General features: G+C 41.1%; 1 protein-coding gene across 1 annotated transcript in view; it reads left to right on the plus strand.

Annotated features, from left to right (window-relative positions):
* LOC126187411 (beta-1,4-glucuronyltransferase 1-like) overlaps positions 1-23,122 on the plus strand; it is a 76,909-nt gene that overhangs the window by 49,300 nt on the left and 4,487 nt on the right. Inside the window, exon 4 of the mRNA XM_049928517.1 lies at positions 13,614-13,923. Within this exon, the coding sequence (XP_049784474.1) occupies positions 13,614-13,923 (310 nt within the window). The remainder of the gene's footprint in view (positions 1-13,613; positions 13,924-23,122) is intronic.

Genomic DNA, 23,122 nt, shown 5'->3' on the forward strand with positions numbered 1-23,122 from the left:
GAAAAACCTTGAATCTAGATTAAAAGTTGGTTTTCTTGCTTTTAATGTGAATAAAAATCTGAAGAGATTGAGCAAATCGGACAAGGACAATGTTAGGAAAGATGCTGCTAACGTTTCTCAGAGAAGCCTGAATTATCGAAATAAGTGGTTTAATTTCAGTGTCTCGCCTGAGCATGAAAGATGAGATGACCTTTTGTAGCGTAATAGATATTTTAAAAAACCATAGCACAAAAGTAAACGATGACGGATTGGACAATGAATTCGCAGCGTTAAGAAGTCTCATCGTAACTTTTAAAACTACAGATTTACAAACAGACCAATAAATGAGTTCATTTGTTTGGTAAAATTGCAGCCTCAAATTTTTGAAAGAGAGAGAAATTTGTGTTTTCTATTCGCGCTCGTAGAACAGGTGTTTTTCTTCATGAGAATCTTGTGGACTGATGCGTGAAACAAACTTAAGCTGAAATATGTGAAAAGTAAGCTTCTTGATAAAAATGAATTACTTGAGCTGCTCTGAATTCTATCGGCATGTTCTGCACGAGAAGAAATTTCAAGGCCGATACATCACAGAACAAGTACTTCTACAAGATCCAGCCCGAATCCGCTAGATTTTCGCCAGTATAGGTCTCTTAGGTAAGGACTTAACTTTTAGATATTTTAAAATTTCAAGCGTGGTATCTATGGTTTAGTTTGCCTTGAGGATAAAAACTGAGGAACGTTGGTAAGACCTGAACATTTCATGTATTAAGTGCAACCTTCTGTTTGACATGATATGACTTTTGACTTGCCAAAGGCGGCAGCGTCCCGACTTTTGAGTTGCCAAAGTCGCAAACCTAGACTTCAGCAAACGACGCTGGAAGATGATGGAGGACTATACCCACCGGTATAATTATGTTCACCTTCATGAAGAATACCTTAGGCACTGACTGTACGTCACTATCTGCCGTAAGCATATTTCTTTGTATCCTGACAGCACAATTACTAGGATTTTAAGGTACAAATTATGATCCAAAAAGAAGAAGGTTCTGAAAATAAATACAAAAAGATACAAAAGAGGTGGTGCTGAAATTACTTTATTTGGGTTTAAATCACCTTCGTCTTTCTTTGTCCCATTTACAGGATTCTTTTATACTTGGCTACACATATCATGTCAATATTTTTGACACTAAGTCGCTGGCGCTTTGGGCTCACTAGGTCCTTACACACGAAGAAATTTTGCTCGACATCTACAGAAACCAATGGAGCATATCTTTTCAGCACCCATAAAGCAAATTTAGTCACAGTTAAAAAAATTTCCACATCTTGATTGGTCTTCAAATTTAATTTGAACTTCTGTTTAGCAAATCCATCAAGGATGTCCCTAATACTCACCAACTTCTTCCATTGTTCCTCCTCCGTATCTTCTTCTTCCAAACTCAGAATGATACCAAGCAAATAGCTGTCGCCATACACTGCCAAAAGTTCCAACTCTAGGTCTTTGTTGTTGACTACTTGTTGAGCTTGATTGATCGCTGCTACGTCCGTCGATTCTAGGGCACATATGAAGTGTTTGATTTCATCATTGTTTTTTCACAAGAAAATTGCTCATCTTATCCAAGTACATCACCTTGTGATGACAGAAAACTGTGGAAGATGGAGCTCTGTCATTTCTTGATACAAAACTTGACGACTGGCAGCGTTTACCAGTATCTTCTTGAGACTAGCGGTGACGTCAATTACCGCACAGTAATTCTCCCTCACGTTTTCGAAAACACGATTCAGACCATGTACAATACATGTCCCTTGGTTGAGGTTGGAGTACATGCCCTTCAACTGTTGGAAAGCTGAAAGCATGGAGCGTGCTTTGTCAGTCACCACAAACCTGACGCTTTCGTATTGTATGCCTGGTGGCCATAGGTTCATACATGATCTTTGAATGATTGCAGTAGCTTGCAGGCATATGTCTTCTCGAGTTGGTACATTTTTAAAAGCATAGGTTTTACACATTCACCAGATGGTGGAAAAACCAACACATTTAAAATATATCTTTTCAGCTCATCAGTAGTTTCATCTAAAACGAATCCCACTTCATGTTTCCCGACCGCTCTTTTATTTTCTCTAAACCCTTGACATACATGTATGTAACTTTTACTCAGAGTGCTCTCATCCGTTAATGACCTTTGTGCTTACTTCTCAAGAAATAATGTGAGTGTAGGATTGTTTACTTCGGGGATTGGAATTCCTGACTGGATTCATGCCACGGCAAGATCGGCACTGAAACCGTTCAATGATCGCTGTTTTCCAGATCCTCAGGTGAATGCGTGTATCAGATTAGTTTGCTCAGGTTTCGTCTTATGAGGTTCCGTGTTCTTTAAATATTTGTTGTTCTTCATGTACTGGTTTATTCCGTTTCTTTGAGGCTTGTTGTCGACTGCGATACTTACTTCACACAGGGCACATCGTAGAATGATGCCATCAGTTCTGATACAATAAGTGTTGAATTCTTCTGAAAGAGCACACAAAATCTCCTTCTTAACCTCTCTCACAATTTTGTTGTGAAAAATCCGATGTGGTAAAACACTAACACCGGCGACAAAACAGTACACAGTCGATAGATAGGAAACGCAAAATTAATGCTAGCTCTAACTGAATTTAGGTTCAACTGTTGCAGCATCACTGTTTAAATTTTATTTGATTTAACAGCTACTGCTTTACAATTGTTACTGAGTTTGACTGTTGCTGCTGAGGTTAGGCATTGCTGTTGAGGTATGAATAATTACTAATATTTTCCATAATTTATATTTATTGATGATTTTTGACGTACGATTAAACAAAATCTTAAAATCCTGTTGTAGAAGAGAAAAAAATTCTGTCTAATTTATTACCAACGCAGAAAACCGGGGGAAAGGTGCCTAAGCATGGAACAGAAGGAGAAAGGTGCATAAAAATCGTGGAAAAATTTAAAGAACTACTTTTAAAGTAAGTGAAAATTACCACGTTTTAGAAGAATGGGTTTCTTAGAGTTACATCCATGAAACTTACATCTTAATGAAGGAGCATGTTTGTGTAAACATTTTTACGTAACCATATTAGTGTTCAATTTCTGTGAAATCTGTAACAGTAAGAATGATATACTGCGGTGCCGATCATTTAATTCCATCGCTATCTGATGTCTTCTTATGCATATAATATTCATTGAACTAGAATTTTATTTCAGGCTTCAAATAAGAGAGACTGGTGCCGAATTGTTGGAAACCGAACGACTGAACACTAATCCCGCTCTCTCGTTACATGCTTCTTTAAATGAAATTAATGTGTCGCAAACATATTTTTTACCGATCAGTCTAATTTTTCGCAAGAACTATATTAGGCTGATCAGCCACCCACCATCTAACAAGTGCGTTTAGAACATTGCTCACTGGTCTGATACAAAAGCATAGGAAAAGGGAGCCTTTAAGGTAAAAAGTCTTAACGGAATGTTATCTACCTCTTTCGTACTCCTCCGTAAGGTATACTAACTTACATTTCTGGCCCCCATCTTCAATGAGGCTATCTTTTGTGAATGTCAATTAAGTACGATTAAATGAAAGTTTTTTGGAAGGTAACGCCTAATCTGGCGTCCAACGTGAAGCGACGAAACAAAATTTCATCATTATTTTTTGTCTAATACATCTATTTTCTCTTTCACGTTAACATGACAGCTTTGGAGGACATTAATTTGATGTTATGAGGTTGCGCCTGCAAGAGAATATAGTAATACAACAAGACGAGAGGTATTGCTACCATTGTTTTACTGTCTGCTGTAATGTCTCTTTCTGCTATAAGTTATATGAGGATTCTATTAAGTTCGTGAAGTTAAACTTCGTAAAGCTATCTTTCCTAAAACCTCGTAAGAAACAATTAAAAATAAGTAATATTATATTTGCAGGTTGCCAAATTAAACTTTAAATTCTGATTGAAAACTAGCGCAAGGCTCCCTACAAATAATATCAGATGCGTTAGCGTAATAAAATTTATGCAAAGAGGCACATGACCTTTAATAAATTGTATCACTGAAAATAGTCACTTTATGATAAAATCAATCTTGTGATTTGATGCTAATTAATTTTGACAGCATTTTTAAATAAGTTCTTCTGCTCCTGCTTCGTCGTATTTCCTGTGGAAATAAAAAGTTTAAATGCACCACAAAATGGCGGCCAACTTTCTCAGTCAAAGATGATCGCAGCTAGTTGCAAAAAAAGCTACACAAACTCTTGCGTTATAACAAATGTGGCGTGGGTTCCTTAAATGATTACTCTGCACTCAAGATTAGCTTATTATATTTTCGTAACTCTTTTACACCTCAATTATATTCTAGTAATTAAACGAGAGCAAGGCACAAGCTAACGCAATACAATCGTACCCTCTGCACTCGAACAATAGCTAAGACACAAGAAAACATCAGAAGACGACTAAGTTCATTGTTTTCCAGTCATTTTATAGTATAACAAATATTATAGTGTTCAATTCTTTAGTTTACACATATGATCTTATATCACGGAGAATAATGTCTTTTTTCTATTATCAGAATCGATAAATTGTCTTTAAAGTTATTTCGTCACTTTGTCCGTATCTCAGTTAGGCATTAAAGTTCACACAACATGACGCATGTATAGATCTTTTGTCGTTATTTACATTGTTCATGTCAAATATGTGGAAAGGTACACTATACTGCAAATCGCATATAACGATTTCTCAGGATTACTGTTGAATGATTCATATTTTAAATTCAGTTATTACAAGTTCTTTAGTTACAAGTTTTAAGATCTTTAATCTCCACTGTTCTGACAGCAGCTATGGACAGCACAAACTCAAGATGGAAAATGTCTACTGTTTTAATTAGGAGCATCCCTCTTGTCTTGTTGCTAATAAAATAGTCTTGATGCGCATAAATTAGACAAACCTCTTCTGCGTATAGTAAAAAATTAATTTTAAGTTTATTTCTTAGTGTGTGACAAGCCTAAAATTGGAAAGGTAGTAAAATGAATACAGTAATTGAAGTAAAGTTTGGAATTGATGTCGATGGCGCCAATGACGGCGAACCGATAATACCGGAAATAAACCCATGTATTTCAGAGTTATAATAAGATACACAGCCTCAATCTTGTGAAGAGGTTTCACAAACCACTCAAATTTTCCAGATTACGCAACAAAATTACTGCCGTGACGAGTGCAAATGTTAATGAGAACACTGCGACGTGGAGCGCGAGAGATTGAACCGGCCCTGCAGATTACGACACAAGCAAACATCATACTTGAAACTCGCGATAAGGAATGATCCAAGCAAATAAATCTTACTCTGACAAAGATAATGAGCTAGAATGGTGACTTTAAGTGCGGACGAGGAATTTAGTCGTGAAAATTTCGACACACGGAAGCACCACACTTGAAACGCGAGGCGGAGAACCGACCATGTAAATTTCGACACAGGTGGTAAACACCACACTTGAAGTGCTGGACAAAGAGTTGGCCTTGCGGATGAATAATAGTTTATTTGATGTGTCCAAAGAAAGCTCAGATCTAAAGGAGGCCTACAAAGGTATGCTTTCGCCTATTCAAAAATAATCTAACGATGTTCAAACACTACAAACCGCAAAAAACGACGCTAAATGTACCATGCAGCAGGTTTCTCAGAGAGCAGAGAAGTTGACACTCGAACCCAAGGACGTGTTGCGAGAGTCCTTAGACGCTCAATGGGAGAGAGTTACAAATTAATCTACTGAACGGGTAGACGAAAAATATAAACAAATTGTTGGATGCCACCTGGCGGCTTTGCCGGCTCGTGACGCGGTGACAAAAGTATGTAAGAGGAGCAGACACGTACAGGGGTCACCTTAGCGAAGATATGGGGTGTAAATGGAGACATCCATTGAGATAAGCAACTTTTGACAAAAGACAAGTTATTATCACGCAGAGCCTGTAAACGAATATCTCGGAAACGGCAAAGCAGATCGTGCTACTGTAGTGAGCATCTACGGAAAGAGGTAGCAGGACAGTGAAACTACCGCTAAATGATTGGACGTTCACCACTCTTCGCAGAACTTGCGGTTCGGAGGAGGAAGGAAGATTCGGTTTATAGTCCTGTCGACATCGGGGTCGTTAGAGACGGAGCACAAACTCTGATGATGTAGTGGATGAGGAAGGAAATAGACCGAATCCTTGCAAAGGAACCACCCCGGCGTTTGCCTGGAGCGGTTTAGGGAAATCACGGGAAACCTAAGTTGGATGGCCGGATGCAGGTTTCTACCGTCATCCTCCAGGAAACGAGTCCAGTGTGCTAACCACTGCGCCACCTCGCTCGGTGCGGTCAGAAGGCTTGTCTGCCGAAAGAGCACAATGCAGAAGAGTTTCGGAGCACACCGCTTATCGTACATTGTTGAACGTGAAGCTCTGCAGCACGCCACCCCTACATGTTGACCCAACGACGTTGCTAATTACGATTCCAGTGGCCTCGGGACCATCAGGATTTCGATCAGTCGAAACGTGGCGGTTCTTTGAGTGAATCACATTTTTGCTACACCTCCTCGATGGTCGTCTCCACGAACGCCGTCATCTAGATGAACAGCGGCTCGAACACTGCAGACGCCACGGACGCAAGCTGGTAGGAGCTGTATTAAGCTGTGGGAGACATTCTCCTACGCTTGCATCGGGCCTATGGTGGTAATCAAAGATACGCTGACAGATGATAATCACCTGCTAATCTTCATGCTTAATGTCTTCCCCAAAAGCGATGTCATCTTTCAGCAGTATACTGTTCGTGTATCGGAGCCAAAACCGTGCGACAGTGATTTGAAGAGCATTATAGTGAACTCACGTCGATTACTCCGCGACCAAATTCGACAGATGTAAATTCTGTGGAGCCCATCTGGCTCGCTATAGTGCGCCAGTACCGCGTACGCATATTAGCGCCCGTTATTTACGCGAATTACATGACATGTGCGTAGACATCTAATGCCACATTGCTCCACAAACCTACCAACAAACAGTCGGATCCCTGATACGCAGAATCAGTTATATATTTCTTCCAAAGCCGTACAAACAAGTTATCAAGCAGGTGGTCATAATGTTTTGGCTTATCAGCGTAAATATGGAGTGGAAGGAGGCCATGCAAAGGCAGGTGTCGAAGCATTCACTGAACAAAATACTTCAAGTTATGCTATCTGAAGTGAATTAGAAAATATTAAACGTATGTTAATGGACGGTATTCCATAATGGCGAAACAATCTCACCTCTAAGGCCACGGACTGGCATCACACGATTGCTGGTATACAGAACATGCAGCATGATGCTTAGTGCTCATAAAGTTTATGAACAGTCCACTTTACCTGTCGTATCGTAACAACTTTGGCCAAGTCAGTCTGAACACTGAGTACTCTAATAAATCGGTGGGGGCAGTATCCAATTTGATGGGAATATTGCTCGAAGAAAGGCTATTGAAGCCTATGTCAGTTCCAGTGTTTACATTGGAGAAGACGTCCCCCCATCCGGTTGCTTCCGTAAAAGTTTTCAGGAACGTGTTACCGAAGTCGTGGAACGACAGATAAAAGATTCTGTTCGTTGCAGCACACATTCAGGGCAAAGGAGCCTTACGGACGAGGAAGCTGAGGAAAATTGTATTATGCATGACCAATTTGAAAGGACATTTCTGACCAAATATGGTCAGGATGTGATCAGGAACGATTACGTGAACAGGTGTCCATCCTGAAACATGACAGTTTAAGGAAATACTTTGGAAGATATGTTAACAAGATACGCAACTGTAGTGATCCGATAGTTCACAAAGATCTATTGGGAATTTTAAAGGCAAAGTTGCCTGTCAGTATTGGCGAGAAGTTAATTACTGTACCAGATCACGATTTAGAGTATGTTTTATCAGTACTGGACTCAACAGATTTGATTCAGGCTGATGTTAAGAGTAGCTCTGGGAATGGTGTGGCGCCGCCGGCGAATTCGAATGGCAACGGCAGCAGTGAAGAATGTAACGGCGGGTGGGCACCGTTGCAACACAGTGATGCAACACGGCATGGAAATCAAAATGCAGATGATAGTATCATCCAGAGTATCACTCAAATCGAAAAAGGAACCCTGGCAACCAAATAACAGGAACCAGTGGCATCAAACTTACGGGAGTTAGTGGCCATCTAATACAAGAAACCCACCATTGCCTGTGAGTCAGAACTGTGAAAATAGACCTAAGCACAATGATGGACCTCCACAAAACTGGACTCTACAACATAGTCATGACATTTGCATAGTCGAGATGGTTGAAAGATGCCTACCTGACTACAAGTGAGCAGACAAAGCAAAAGTTAGTTCATCAAGCTCCTTGGTGACAGTCATGGAACGGAATGAGTGCACCATTGCCAGCGTGCATCTTCAAAAGTTGCATTATAACGACGGCATTGACATCTGTGAAGAATTTTGCAATGATCATGAAACCTGTGGGAAAGCTCTATTGGAATAGTGCAGGCAGTTGTTAATGCTGTGGTGAGAGGAATACCCACCACTATTATTTTTGACATGGATGCAAATTTAAATGTGGTTATGAGTAATTTTTCTCAAGAAACTGTTTGTTATGGATGGACTTCATGCATTGGAGAGACCTACAGATCGACCTTCCAGGCAGAAAGTGCCACTTGAAACTGAATGAGAGTTATGTTTTTTTTAATTTGATAAAAATGAACACAGAGCATGGTGGACTCTGGGATTTGAATGTTTCAATTGAAATATAAGATGTAGTGTGCTGCGTATGCATGGTCATACCACTTGTGGAAATGTTACATCTGTTTCTACAGACAGTAACGGTGTACTGATAGATTCTAGAATGATATGAAATAAAGCTATGGACACTGAAATTTTAGCTGGACACCAGAGTAAGAAATTAGCTACCTTATTGTTTCAGCACAAAAATGTTTTTTTCCCAGGCACCTGGTATAGTAAATGGTTGTGAGTATGAAATGGAAATGGTCTCCCTATTGCCTACTGTTAAAAGAGACATACAGAAGATACTGGAATGGGGGACTATAGAAAATTCTCTGTCACCTGACAGTAGATCACTATTGACTGCTGCAAAACTAGAATCAGGTGTGTGCCTGGACCTAGACACTAAGTCAGTTGATAAGATTATTGTCCCAGTAAGGACTAGGCCTGATCCATTAGAGTAACAGCTGCAAAGTTTTTATGGTGTGCAATTTTTATCTGCAACAGTTCTTTGATATTCATATTGGCAGGTAGCCGTGACAGAATTCCTGCAAATACACAGTCTTTATTTTTGAAGTGAGGTTGTATCAGTTTAAAGTCCTACCTTTCGGCCTTAATACCAGGTCCATCTCTCGAGTCTTTATCATAGCACTAGACGCTGTCCATGGACCATAGCTGCTGGACAAAGTCACTCTATACATGATGACTTATTAATTGCCTCCTCACCTTGGCTAGAACATACTGAGTTGTTAACTAGGGTACTGAGTAAATTTTTTTGTTCCACGATCGCTGCATATCTGGCGAGATCCACATTCGTAAAAGACAAAGCTTTTTGGGCACATCATCTCATCAGTGGGAATTCCGCTGGACACAAAGAAAATAAAAGCGATAGCAAATTCCCCTCCTCCAACAATGATGAAACAAAAGCATTTTTAAGACACCCTCATTTTTAGGCAATTTGTTCCTAGCCAGTTAATGAACAGTACAGAACTGTTGAATCTGTGGCAGAAGAATGCTACTTGGTTTCCGTCGGACAAGTATCATGAAGCTGTTTGCAAAACTGAGGATGCACTTGTGAATTCTGACTTTTGCACCATCCTGACATGCATAATGACTTCTGCATCGTAACAGATGTGATGCACTTGTGAATTCTGACATTTTGCACCACCCTGGCATGCATAATGACTTCGGCATCGCAACAGATGTGTCTTGTTGTGATGTAGGCACCTGTCTGTTTCAGATTTTTAAGAATGATGGGAAAACTGAAGTAAGAACTTTGAGTTTCGTCATTGGCTGCTTACTGATGTGAGAGATCATACACAACGACTAAAGTGGAGGGCTTGGCTGTGGTTTGGTCCTTCAAATAATTCGGTTATCTATGACAGAAACATAAAGGTGTTTTGTGATCATCAAGAACAGTTTTTTCTTGCCATGTAAATTGCTGCACTCAATGCTTGTCCAGTGGTCACTCTTTTTGCCAGTGTATGACTATGAGATTGTCGATAGAAGTGGTAAAGACAATGTAATTGGGGATGCTCTCTCGAGACTTCTCAGGCGGTTCCTAGAATATTAAGACCACTTGAAACAAATGTCTCATTTTAATGTGTTAGTAATGAAAGGCCTGCAAAATCGCCTTTACTTTTAAAGTTGTACTAAGACATTGGAATTTTGCAAGATGCGGATCCTAGGTTATAAAAGTTAAAGACATCATGACAGGAAACTCGCATCACAAACTGACATAGTACTACCAAGTGCATAAGAATGTCTTGCTCCAGGGTTAAACAAACGGTTCGAATTCATGGTGTATGTATTCCATCAGCATATCAAGCAAATCTTGTAATGCATATGCGCTTAACATGAAGCCACCCTGGGGTAGAAAAGTGTAAACAAAAGCTATCTCAGTGTTGTTACATCCCAAACCTGGATTGATGTGTGCATCAGTTACTGCGAAGTGATACCATCAGTCAGAAAACCAAACTGATGAATGAGTCAAACAAAATTCCCTTATATCCTATTGTAACAAATAAACGTTTAGAAAACATTGCCACTGACGTCGCTGGACCCGTCCCCCAGGCTGATGATAAAAAGGATCAGGGCTGTTTACATAACCAGGTTTGGAAAACCTGATGCATGTCTCTCAGACAACGCTCCGAATTTTACTGGTAAAAGAAAGAGGAAGGCCTTTTTATAACAGTATAACATCAGCCAGATATTTTATCACCCAGCGTCACATCCGATAGAACATGTTTTCCAGGAATTCAACTGTTTCATAAGGACCTACGGCTCCACAACAAAAAACTAAACGGATTGCATTTGTGTTTTCCTTTGAACTGGTTGTCAACAACCTTCCGCATATCTCCACGTGTCTTATACCTGCTGAAGTAATACTGGGAACCACAGAAAGAAATGAACGGATAGATCCACCCGCCCAAATGCCCAGTATCGAGCCAACAAAAGAAGAAAGAATAAGACAAAAACTCCTCTCACTAAATATGTCGGCATGCCTTTGAAAGTCCGTCTCTAACAAAAGACTAGGTCAGATACAGGAATTTCGAATAGGTAAGATAATTCTATTTAAATCGCATCCAAAGCACTCACTCCTCGAAAAGGAACAGAAAATGGCAATTATCATACACTGGATCATAAAAGATAATTAGAAAACCCCATAAAGGGCGCTATCCGATTGCACAGCCCGAGTTTTCAAAAATCAAAGAACTGTATCATAATAAGGATTTAAAGAAGAACATACAGTAGAAATCTTGATATATCGTAAGATAGTGTGAAAATATTTATATTTCAGATGTTTCCATTCATGAATACGTTTGTGTATGGTATAAAATGAGATTTGCTCTCTGATCAAATTAGAAATAAGCAATATGTAAATAAGATTTTTCTTTGTCTTGTACGTACACATTGTTTTACTCTGCTTAAGTTAAGCTAAGTCTAAGATAAGTAATACGTACTGACATGATAAGCATTTCTGTTTCTTTACGCATGACCAAAATATGGTTTGCAAAGGGAGAGATATTTAGTATCATTCTGCAAAGATGGCTCTTTGCGAATAAGTAACAAAATCTCGACTGTAAATAGCTGTCTCAATGTTTAACAAGGGAAGAAGTTTCATCTACTTGTACTGAGAAATGACAAAGTCATCTAACGGATGTGAGGAGTAAAAGGTAACAGAATTATATGATAAAGCAACATGAGTGCATTTAGTAATTACCAAATAATTAATGATATGTAATTCAACAAAAATTATTAATAGGGATGTCATTCATATGACATACGCAAGCTATAAGGATTATAAGAGACAGTAAAATAGCAATTTGGCTGTAGGTCATGTCTTGCTTGTCCACGTATTGTGAATATGTAAATAACGCAAAATGAACATGATTAGTTTTAATTCATGCTGAGCGTGAACCAAAATAATTTTTTAATCTATTATGCAAAATACATTTTCATGATTTTATCCTTAGGATAACATTAACAAATTTATTTTGGTCCTTCAGATTTTGTCTATACTCCCTAATACTTTATTTGTGAACAACACTGTATCACATGTAACGACGGACCATGAATTCTTGAAGACATGTTGCATTCTAAGTTTCTTTCGCATACGTGATTTTTTTTATATGTCCTTTCTATTTTATTCGGTGTGCAGCAAGGTATCAGATGTTTCTATTCTGCAAAATTAGAACAATGGTAACCTTGGTAGCCTGTAGACAATGCCACTGGGTAAGAAAAATAATTTCATTTGTATGTGTCAGGCCACTGAGTAATACACCAGAAACACGACCATATGTATGATAAAAAGAAAAAGTGTGAGCTTAAAACTAAATCCAGTAAATACTACGTATGCAATTTCGTTTCTGTAGTATAAGAAAATCTTTACGCTCTGCAGGACATAGAAGCTCTGCCAGTTCCTAAGAGAAAATAATTAGAAATGAGTTGATGCGAGACTGGAGTGCTATATAGAATAACTGGCGGCTACAACGAAAAGTTGTAGCACACTCATGCGAGCGATGTTGTTTGGCGGTGCGAGAAGTGCAAACGCCCAAAACATATTAAAACATACAGTGCAATGGAAGTCACCTCAGACGGACTGGATGCTAGGTGCAGTGGTCTGGTAATCCACAATCGATGGACAGCTTTTGTCTCCTGTACGTTCTGAATTCTGCATGTGATTATGTATCCACAAAGACGTAATGCAACCGCAGTCACGGACTGAACCACTACTTAGTTCGCGAGCACAAAGAATGTGAATGCACAGACAGCTGTTGTCGCATGCTGAACTCTGTAAAAAAGGTATTTCAGGTGCAAATTTAGTATTCGATGGCACTACGGTGACATTTCTTTACTGCCTCAAGTGGCCGTTTGTGTAGTTACGAAGTGTGTTTACTCGTTCCCCATACTCAACATGGCGATTTCCGGAGTTTTTTCACCAACATTTATTACAACACCTCACTTCCACTTTTCACTGTGTGTTGACAACGTGCGTGTGTGTGTGTGTGTGTGTGTGTGTGCGTGTGTGTGTCACAACATCACAACAATGTTTCACCAGGCAACGCCGGTCAACTGCTGTTTGTGCATGAGAAATCGGTTGGAAACTTTCCTCATGTCAGCACGTTGTAGGTGTCGCCACCGGTGCCAACCTTGTGTGAATGCTCTGAAAAGCTAATCATTTGCATACCACCGCATTTTATTTCTGTCGGTTAAATTTCGCGTCTGCAGCACGTCATCTTCGTGGAGTAGCAATTTTAATGGCCAGTAGTGTATATTTGCTAATCGACACACGGCTGCGTTCCCACCATCCACTTAGGTGGATAGTCAAGATGAACTTGAAAACTGTTCAGTCTTTTTACGATTTTCTCGATGTCGTCCCTTCTGTCAAACAGGTGCGCGTACGTGCTGCCGGTATTCGAGATGGACTCGAGACTGAAGCGCGTGCCGAGGGACAAGAAGGAGCTGCGGCAACTGGCGCTGAGCCAGCAGGTCCGTCCCTACCACTGGGCTCTCTACCGGCGCAACCAGAGGTGCGTGCAGCCCACACGCTGGCTGTACCACGAATCGAATGCCTCTCAGCTTAACATCGCATACGAGATGCCGTACGAGTGGAAGGCCGAACCAGTATTTGTCGCAACGAGCGAAGATCTTCCCCTCTTCGATGAGATGTTCGTCGGCTACGGATTCACCAGAAACACGCAGGTGTGGCTGCACATTCGTCACTTGAACAGATCTTGCGGAATACGACATATGTCACTAGACGTCGGATTTTCTTTCATTTTTAATTGTTTAATCTGAATTCTCTTGTCTGCACCGCTATCTTATGCCGGTCAGAGAGAGAGAGTAGTGACTCTGTTCGAAATTATGTGGGAAATAGTCATTGAGGTTCTGCAGAAGGAAGAAGGACAATATTCACTTCTACGAGTTCGTATAAACTACAGCCACACAGACTTTAGGTGGCGAGATTGAACTTCCCTGAATACAAGATCTGTTATCACAGGAAGGTATTTGTGACACTTTTAGGCGTTGTGAGCGGCCAACACCTGTCTCCTCTAGGTTAATGCTAAAGGTCGAGGTGATAATGTATCCTGTGATAGGGACATCTGCATTAAACTCTACCAAGTAAAGAAATTTTAGAAATAAAATACTCAGGAACTAAAATTTAGGCCTATTAATTAGCTGTTAACTGTAATTGATTACAAACAGCAATACAGTAAGAGTGTAGGTGGTGCAGAGGGGCTACACAAATGTCAAGTCCTACTGAGGTACAGCGATACCAGTGGTACCTGAGGAGACGTGGGACGTGTACTGCGAAGTCTTACAAGCCACTGGTCGGGAGTCGACTATCACACAATAGGCTAACTTTCGTGGCGCCGAAAAGGATCCTCTATTTAAAAGCAGAAAGAGGCTTTATGAGCTAGGGGTCCTTCTTTTCAGTTGCCTCAAGAAGTGGGGATACGTGGCCAGTTACGTTCACGCGTTTTAGAGGAACCACGGAACTATACGAAATGCGGTTGTCTCCTGTGAGTGTCCCCGAGAGCTCGGGTCTCTTGGCTTCTATGATGTAAATATTAACAACTATCACCCGTCCGGCGCTTGTTGGGAATATGGCTGATGCTTCAAATGGGTTCAAATGGCTCTGAGCACTATAGGACTTAACATCTGAGAACTACTTAAACCTAACTAACCTAACGCATCATACAAATCCATGCCCAAGGCAGAATTCGAACCTGCGACCGTAGCAGTCGCGCGGTTCCGGACTGAAGCGCCTAGAACCGCTCGGCTACCGCGGTCGGCTTTTGGCTGATGCTATTTCTCCTTAGATGGAGTGAGGATCAATCAGTTGTAGGCCTCAGCTAAGTTTTCACAAGCCTGGCTGCTGTGTCATGACTCGTAAATCGCACGAGTGGATACTAGCACCCATACTCTCCTTGCAAATCTGACACAACCATTGTCACGGGAAACCTCGATGTGACCAATAGAGGCTCCTTGTTCGAAGTACCAGCTGCCGTCAGTTCTCTAGTTCGGCCACTTCCGGGGACGAAAATGTACAGCAGCGAGGTGGCCTGCGTTTTCACCGATCGTCTACCAGTCTCAACTAGCGCTTCTGTTTCGCCTCTCATTTCCTCCCACGTTAATACTGACGGCAGTTGTAAGTCACAATAGAGCACAGAGCTACAATACTGGGTCTGATTCCCCGTTCAACACCATTTGATTTCTGCTTTTGGGACATGATATACACAAAAATTATCTCCTTTTTCTTTTTTGTAAAAGCTCTTCGAGAGATTATTCTTAAGTCAGCTGGTCTGTTGTCTCAATGTGTCTTTCCTAACAATCCCAACCTTTATTGTTATTTTTTTGTGATCCAGTGTAGCGTTGTTCCTGAATATGCAGAGACTGCGTATGCCGTGCACCGCTGGCTGATGTATACCAGCAGTGATATTTATTGTTTTAGAATAAAATACCCTTAATCAAACGTAGCTAATAACTGTTGAAAAATACATTAATTACACCATTCACGGACGCAATGCCTACATACTGTGGTAAGTCACTTGTCTGTTATAAATCAAAAGATAAATTTTGAAGCAGGGCTCTCTATCGGAACCTCGTGTTATAATCAGACATAAAATATCAAAGAACCCTTTGAATACGAATTGGCAAGTTCAATCTTTACTAAGGTTCATTTCAAAGTTTTGTGTTAACAATTACGACAGGAATAATATTAGCTGCTAACGACTCAGACAGGAGGGTGACAGAAAATGAGCGTCCGGGAGATTTAGAGACCAACCTTCTATGGGATATAAGTATTAAACGTCACAAAATGGCCATTGTCGTCAATCAAGAAATGTTCAAAACAAACTGTTAACTTGCACCATGACTACCGAATGAGAAATGGCACGCCAGAGTGATCGGAAAGGTTCGCACCCTCATCATCGAAGGCGAACTCCTTCGGACCTGCAAACTGTGCAGAACGTTCCGCTAGGCATCCATTCTTAAAGAATCCATATAGAATCATATTGGTGTAACGAGGGATGAGGTATGATGGAATGTGATGGCATGCAACCGAATGAGAAACAGCCTGTCGTGGAGCTTATCTCGAAACTGGCTATCCTTTAAGGCGTGGCTGCAGATAGTGCGATAATATATTTTACCGGCACGGAAAAAACAGACAACCAGAGGCTGAGTTTGTCCAGTGGTTACAAGTGGTATGAACCTCAATGTCACACATTTTTCAGGAGGAATAGTTTCCTCTAAAGGAGTATTATTTTTATTCGCAAGCCAGGAATCAAGCAAAAGCGAGTTATTTTGACCAGCTATTGGCCAAAAGCAGTGCTCATACTATAGTTGTAGTTCTCTTAAACCCGTTTACCAATCTTGCCTGTCGTGACGTAAATACAGGGTTATTACAAATAATTGAAGCGATTTCACAGCTCTACAATAACTTTATTATTTGAGATATTTTCACAATGCTTTGCACACACATACAAAAACTCAAAAAGTTTTTTTAGGCATTCACAAATGTTGGATATGTGCCCCTTTAGTGATTCGGCAGACATCAAGCCGATAATCAAATTCCTCCCACACTCGGCGCAGCATGTACCCATGAATGAGTTCGAAAGCATCGTTGATGCGAGCTCGCAGTTCTGGCACGTTTCTTGGTAGAGGAGGTTTAAACACTGAATCTTTCACATAACCCCGTAGAAAGAAATCGCATGGGGTTAAGTCGGGAGTGCGTGGAGGCCATGACATGAATTGCTGATCATGATCTCCAACACGACCGATCCATCGCTTTTCCAATCTCCTGTTTAAGAAATGCCGAATATCATGATGGAAGTGCGGTGGAGCACCATCCTGTTGAAAGATGAAGTCGGCGCTGTCGGTCTCCAGTTGTGGCATGAGCCAATTTTCCAGCATGTCCAGATACACGTGTCCTGTAACGTTTCTTTCGCAGAAGAAAAAGGGGCCGTAAACTTTAAACCGTGAGATTGCACAAAACACTTTAACTTTTGGTGAATTGCGAATTTGCTGCACGAATGCATGAGGATTCTCAACCGCCCAGATTCGCACATTGTGTCTGTTCACTTCACCATTAAGAAAAAATGTTGCTTCATCACTGAAAACAAGTTTCGCACTGAACGCATCCTCTTCCATGAGCTGTTGCAACCGCGCCGAAAATTCAAAGCGTTTGACTTTGTCATCGGGTGTCAGGGCTTGTAGCAATTGTAAACGGTAAGGCTTCTGCTTTAGCCTTTTCCGTAAGATTTTCCAAACCGTCGGCTGTGGTACGTTTAGCTCCCTGCTTGCTTTATTCGTCGACTTCCGCGGGCTACGTGTGAAACTTGCCCTCACGCGTTCAACCGTTTCTTCGCTCACTGCAGGCCGACCCGTTGATTTCCCCTTACAGAGGCATCCAGAAGCTTTAAACTGCGCATATCATCGCCGAATGGAGTTAGCAGTTGGTGGATCTTTGTTGAACTTCGTCCTGAAGTGTCGTTGCACTGTTAGGACTGACTGATGTGAGTGCATTTCAAGCACGACATACGCTTTCTCGGCTTCAATCATTTGTAATAGCCCTGTATTTCCAACTGTCCTTGCAAGATCACGCACACGAGAAAGAATCATAGGGCAGAACATCTCTAACTCCTCGCAGCACAGTAAATAACTTTCCAGCCAATTTACCATTCAGATTGTATGTCAATGCGTGAAGGCATAGATGTTAGTTGATCTCGATACAGCTCTCTTCGGACCTGTAATTTCCAGGGTTCCTTTCATATGCATTTCCTCTTTAAATCTGGACTGGTCGGAGATGGAAATAAATTTCTTACTGACACGATGGGATGAGTTTATTTATCTCATCTACAAATTTTCGGGCTGATTCTACAGTTTGCTGTGCTTCGTCAAGTTGAAGCTTTGTTTGAAATTTCGTTGTCTTATGTCTTCTAATTCTGTAGCACTCTTTCAAGTTATGTAACCATCAACTGCTTCGAATGAAATCATTGTAATCTATGTTGCGCGCGATTTAATGGGTATAACGTAGCAGGTCACTATCACGCACATCCAGTAAATTGAAACGTGCAAACACTAGTTTCTGTAACAAATGCAGCTTGTCCCCCCTTGAATATCTGCAGCTCTTCTTCTGCGTTACACGGTCATATTACTGCTGCGGACTTATTCGAAATCTCTTCAGCATTTTTTTTACTGTACTGTGTGTGATGTTCCGCCTACGTAACCATGTTTACTATCCGTTCATTGGACAACGGTTATCTCTTAATATGTTTCACTGACGAAGGGATTTGTGACTCCCTGTTCGACAGAGATGATGGACTACATGCTCAACACCTGTTTCAGTGTCACTTTCATTTGTGAAGCACGTATCGTCATCATTGTATTACTCACGTAAGTTGTCCGCACAATCGAGCGAATAAGACACCTCACATTCCGCTGACCCATCTTCTTGTTGTTGATATAATGCAGTGTTTGCTTAGTTTATTCAAAAAATGGTTCAAATGGCTCTGAGCACTATGGGACTTAACATCTTAGGTCATCAGTCCCCTAGAATGTAGAACTACTTAAACCTAACTAACCTAAGGACATCAAACACAACCATGCCCGAGGCAGGATTCGAACCTGTGACCGTAGCAGTCCCGCGGTTCCGGACTGCAGCGCCTAGAACCACACGGCCACCGCGGCCGGCTTGCTTTGTTTATCATTGCCATTGTTCTGATTTGTATCAACACCATTAGTAGTATAGTACTGTTGTGAGTTATTCGTAGCCTAAGCAGTCCAACTACACTCCGTAGCCTCATGCTGTGGTCACCACTGGATACCTCCAGTTCTGTCCCCTGCTGCCATTAACAGCAAATATTGTGGTTGATGGCAAACAATATGTGGGGCATTGAATGCTCTATCATCACTGGCCTATTGTGGCCTTGCATTCAAGGGCTTTCTTGTAAGACATACCTGCGCAACTGTTTTCCGTTGGTGAGCGTCATGTACATATTAACTTACAGGGTGACATAAGGTACAGTGGTAAGACTGACAGCGAGACACTCGAGAACCAATAGCTTATCAAAAGTGTTGCAGATGCATTGGTATAAAAGTCGTGTTGTTATAATTTCGTTTACTAGCGATATTTGTTTCCCGGATGTGCCTTGCACGTTTTTCTTGCAATTTCTGTTTCATAGTTACACTGGGATTCTTAAATAAACTCAAAACATTACTGAAAACATTTATTTCGGACTGAACTCATACGAGAATCTTCAGAGTATGTAAGCGGCGAAAAGGGAGTCTTGGGGCACTGTCCAGTTTATCTTTTATCGTGTGCATAAACCTCAACGTTGCCCTCGCACGAATTGTGGTACTGCGCCTAACTGTCTCTGCAGAAATGGGTCCAACAAACACTGTCCTAACACTACAAATCTTGCAGTTCACGGTTTTAACTCACCTCGTGATGTTTCCGTCTACAGGCCGCTGGTACAGTGTATAAGCACTGCATGGACGGAATGCGACTGAGCAACAATTAATTCACAATCCAATTCAAATTCGCTGAATTATTTTATGTAGCTATCAGATTCCGTAGGACTATGTGAACCGAATTACTTGGTTATGGAACGATTGAGAACAAAGGTTTGATTAGAAAATTTACGGACAAGAGAACTAAGGAATTAATCAAATGCAAATAAATTTGAGAGAGTCTATGAATAAATAACACTTTACAGAGAAAAGTTCTCAAATTCAGTGATTAATACCTGTACATAATATAATGAGTGTGTAACAAAGAACCCTTTCCACTTAGATTTGAAGGCTTGTGGATTGTCTCTCAGTTTTTTGTTAAGTTCTGCTGGACGTCTATTACAAATGAAACCTGATTGATAGTGGAGATTTTTCAACGCAATGCTTAAAGAACTGTTATCCAACTGCAAATCGTTTTTACGCCTAGTGTTCACTGAATTAATGTTGCAATTTCTTCCAAATGAGCCAATATTGCCAACAATAAAACCCATAACTGGTAAATAATCCACAAAAGCGCACATGTTCATTTAATGTGAAGTATATAATAGTTTACAGGCACAGCATTTATCACTACACATCTAGCTAAGTGCGATTATTGTCACACGTCTGACCGTTGATGCGATGTTTTACCGCTACCAAAAAATCACGCGTTTGTGATTTGAAATGAATGGTAGAGCATTAGAGGCATAGCCTACGCCATTGGGATGTAATAATGTTCTCTATAAGTGAAGCATGTTGTGTGCACACATTGACAAACGTTCTGTCAGTGATAATGAAGACCCACAGTTCCCCGCTGTAAGGGACATAGCAATATGAACTATACGGAAGCCATAATGCCGCTCTACCGCACGCCATCGCGTCCCGCTTACTACTGTTGGCACTTGCCACGTGGGCAATAATGTCTAAAAATATCAACAACGGCGTCCATTAGTACCTCAGGAGACCTCGCGCCCATTCAGGAAGATACATGATCTAAAGCGGAACACTGACTGTATGCTTACAAATCGGCAATAGTCGCAGCTAGCTGCTGTTCGACTCCACTCGGCATTGTGTGGAGTTGTGTGGAGTGTGGAGTGACGATTCACGGTACACAGTGTGGGGATCCGATGGCAGGGTGTGGCCATAGGGAATGTCCGATGAATGTCATCTGCCGGCGTGTGTAGTGCCAACAGTAAAATTCGGAGGCGGTGGTTTTATGGTGTGACGAGTTTTTCATGGAGGGGCCTTGCACCCCTTGTTGTTTGCGTGGCACTATTACATCACAGACCTACATTGATGTTGTAAGCACCTCCTTGCTTCCATGCTGTTGAAGAGCAATTCGGGGATTGCGATTGCATCTTTTGACACGATCAAGCACCTGTTCATAATGCACGGCGTGTGGCGGAGTGGTTATACGCGAATAACATCCCTGTAATTGACTGGCCTGTACTCGGCAAATTGATAGGCTGTTGGATCCAACTACATCGGATAGCAACGCTCTTTATATATGGTAGGTTCATATGTTCAAACCCCTGCAGCTGCTCTCTTGGAATCTGTAGGAGCACTGACTCCAGCTTGGTCACGATGGAGACAAGAACGGACGTCCGAGGTAAGTCAGCCCAAAGTTGTACTTCCGTAACTCGACGTTCACAGCGTAGATCTCGAAGGAGCACCCCCTAAATAAGGCCTGAGTGGCCTTATGTACATATGATGCTTTTTCTGCCTCCCCCTTGAATGTTACACACCTTTGAAAACACTTCATACGACTTCATTGCCACAGTAGAAGGGCGGTCATGGTTTTCTAGATGTTGTTGTTGTGGTCTTCAGTCCTGAGACTGGTTTGATGCAGCTCTCCATGCTACTCTATCCTCTGCAAGCTTCTTCATCTCCCAGTACCTACTGCAACCTACATCTTTCTGAATCTGCTTAGTGTATTCATCTCTTGGTCTCCCCCTACGATTTTTACCCTCCACGCTGCCCTCCAATACTAAATTGGTGATCCCTTGATGCCTCAGAACATGTCCTACCAACCGATCCCTTCTTCTGGTCAAGTTGTGCCACAAACTTCTCTTCTCCCCAATCCTATTCAATACTTCCTCATTAGTTATGTGATCTACCCATCTAATCTTCAGCATTCTTCTGTAGCACCACATTTCGAAAGCTTCTATTCTCTTCTTGTCCAAACTATTTACCGTCCATGTTTCACTTCCATACATGGCTACACTCCATACAAATACTTTCAGAAACGACTTCCTGACACTTAAATCTATACTCGATGTTAACAAATTTCTCTTCTTCAGAAACGCTTTCCTTGCCATTGCCAGTCTACATTTTATATCCTCTCTACTTCGACCATCATCAGTTATTTTGCTCCCCAAATAGCAAAACTCCTTTACTACTTTAAGTGTCTCATTTCCTAATCTAATACCCTCAACATCACCCGACTTAATTCGACTACATTCCATTATCCTCGTTTTGCTTTTGTTGATGTTCATCTTATATCCTCCCTTCAAGACACTATCCATTCCGTTCAACTGCTCTTCCAAGTCCTTTGCTGTCTCTGACAGAATTACAATGTCATCGGCGAACCTCAACGTTTTTATTTCTTCTCCATGGATTTTAATACCTACTCCGAATTTTTCTTTTGTTTCCTTTACTGCTTGCTCAATATACAGATTGAATAGCATCGGGGAGAGGCTACAACCCTGTCTTACTCCCTTCCCAACCACTGCTTCTCTTTCATGCCCCTCGACTCTTATAACTGCCATCTGGTTTCTATACAAATTGTAAATAGCCTTTCGCTCCTTGTATTTTACCCCTGCCACCTTTAGAATTTGAAAGAGAGTATTCCAGTCAACATTGTCAAAAGCTTTCTCTAAGTCTACAAATGCTAGAAACGTAGGTTTGCCTTTCCTTAATCTTTCTTCTAAGATAAGTCGTAAGGTCAGTATTGCCTCACGTGTTCCAGTATTTCTACGGAATCCAAACTGATCTTCCCCGAGGTCGGCTTCTACTAGTTTTTCCATTCGTCTGTAAAGAATTCGTGTTAGTATTTTGCAGCTGTGGCTTATTAAACTGATTGTTCAGTAATTTTCAGATCTGTCAACACCTGCTTTCTTTGGGATTGGAATTATTATATTCTTCTTGAAGTCTGAGGGTATTTCGCCTGTTTCATACATCTTGCTCACCAGATGGTAGAGTTTTGTCAGGACTGGCTCTCCCAAGGCCGTCAGTAGTTCCAATGGAATGTTGTCTACTCCGGGGCCTTGTTTCGACTCAGGTCTTTCAGTGCTCTGTCAAACTCTTCACGCAGTATCGTATCTCCCATTTCATCTTCATCTACATCCTCTTCCATTTCCATAATATTGTCCTCAAGTGCATCGCCCTTGTATAGACCCTCTATATACTC

This window comes from Schistocerca cancellata, chromosome 1 (assembly GCF_023864275.1).
Source record: "Schistocerca cancellata isolate TAMUIC-IGC-003103 chromosome 1, iqSchCanc2.1, whole genome shotgun sequence".
NCBI lineage: Eukaryota > Metazoa > Arthropoda > Insecta > Orthoptera > Acrididae > Schistocerca > Schistocerca cancellata.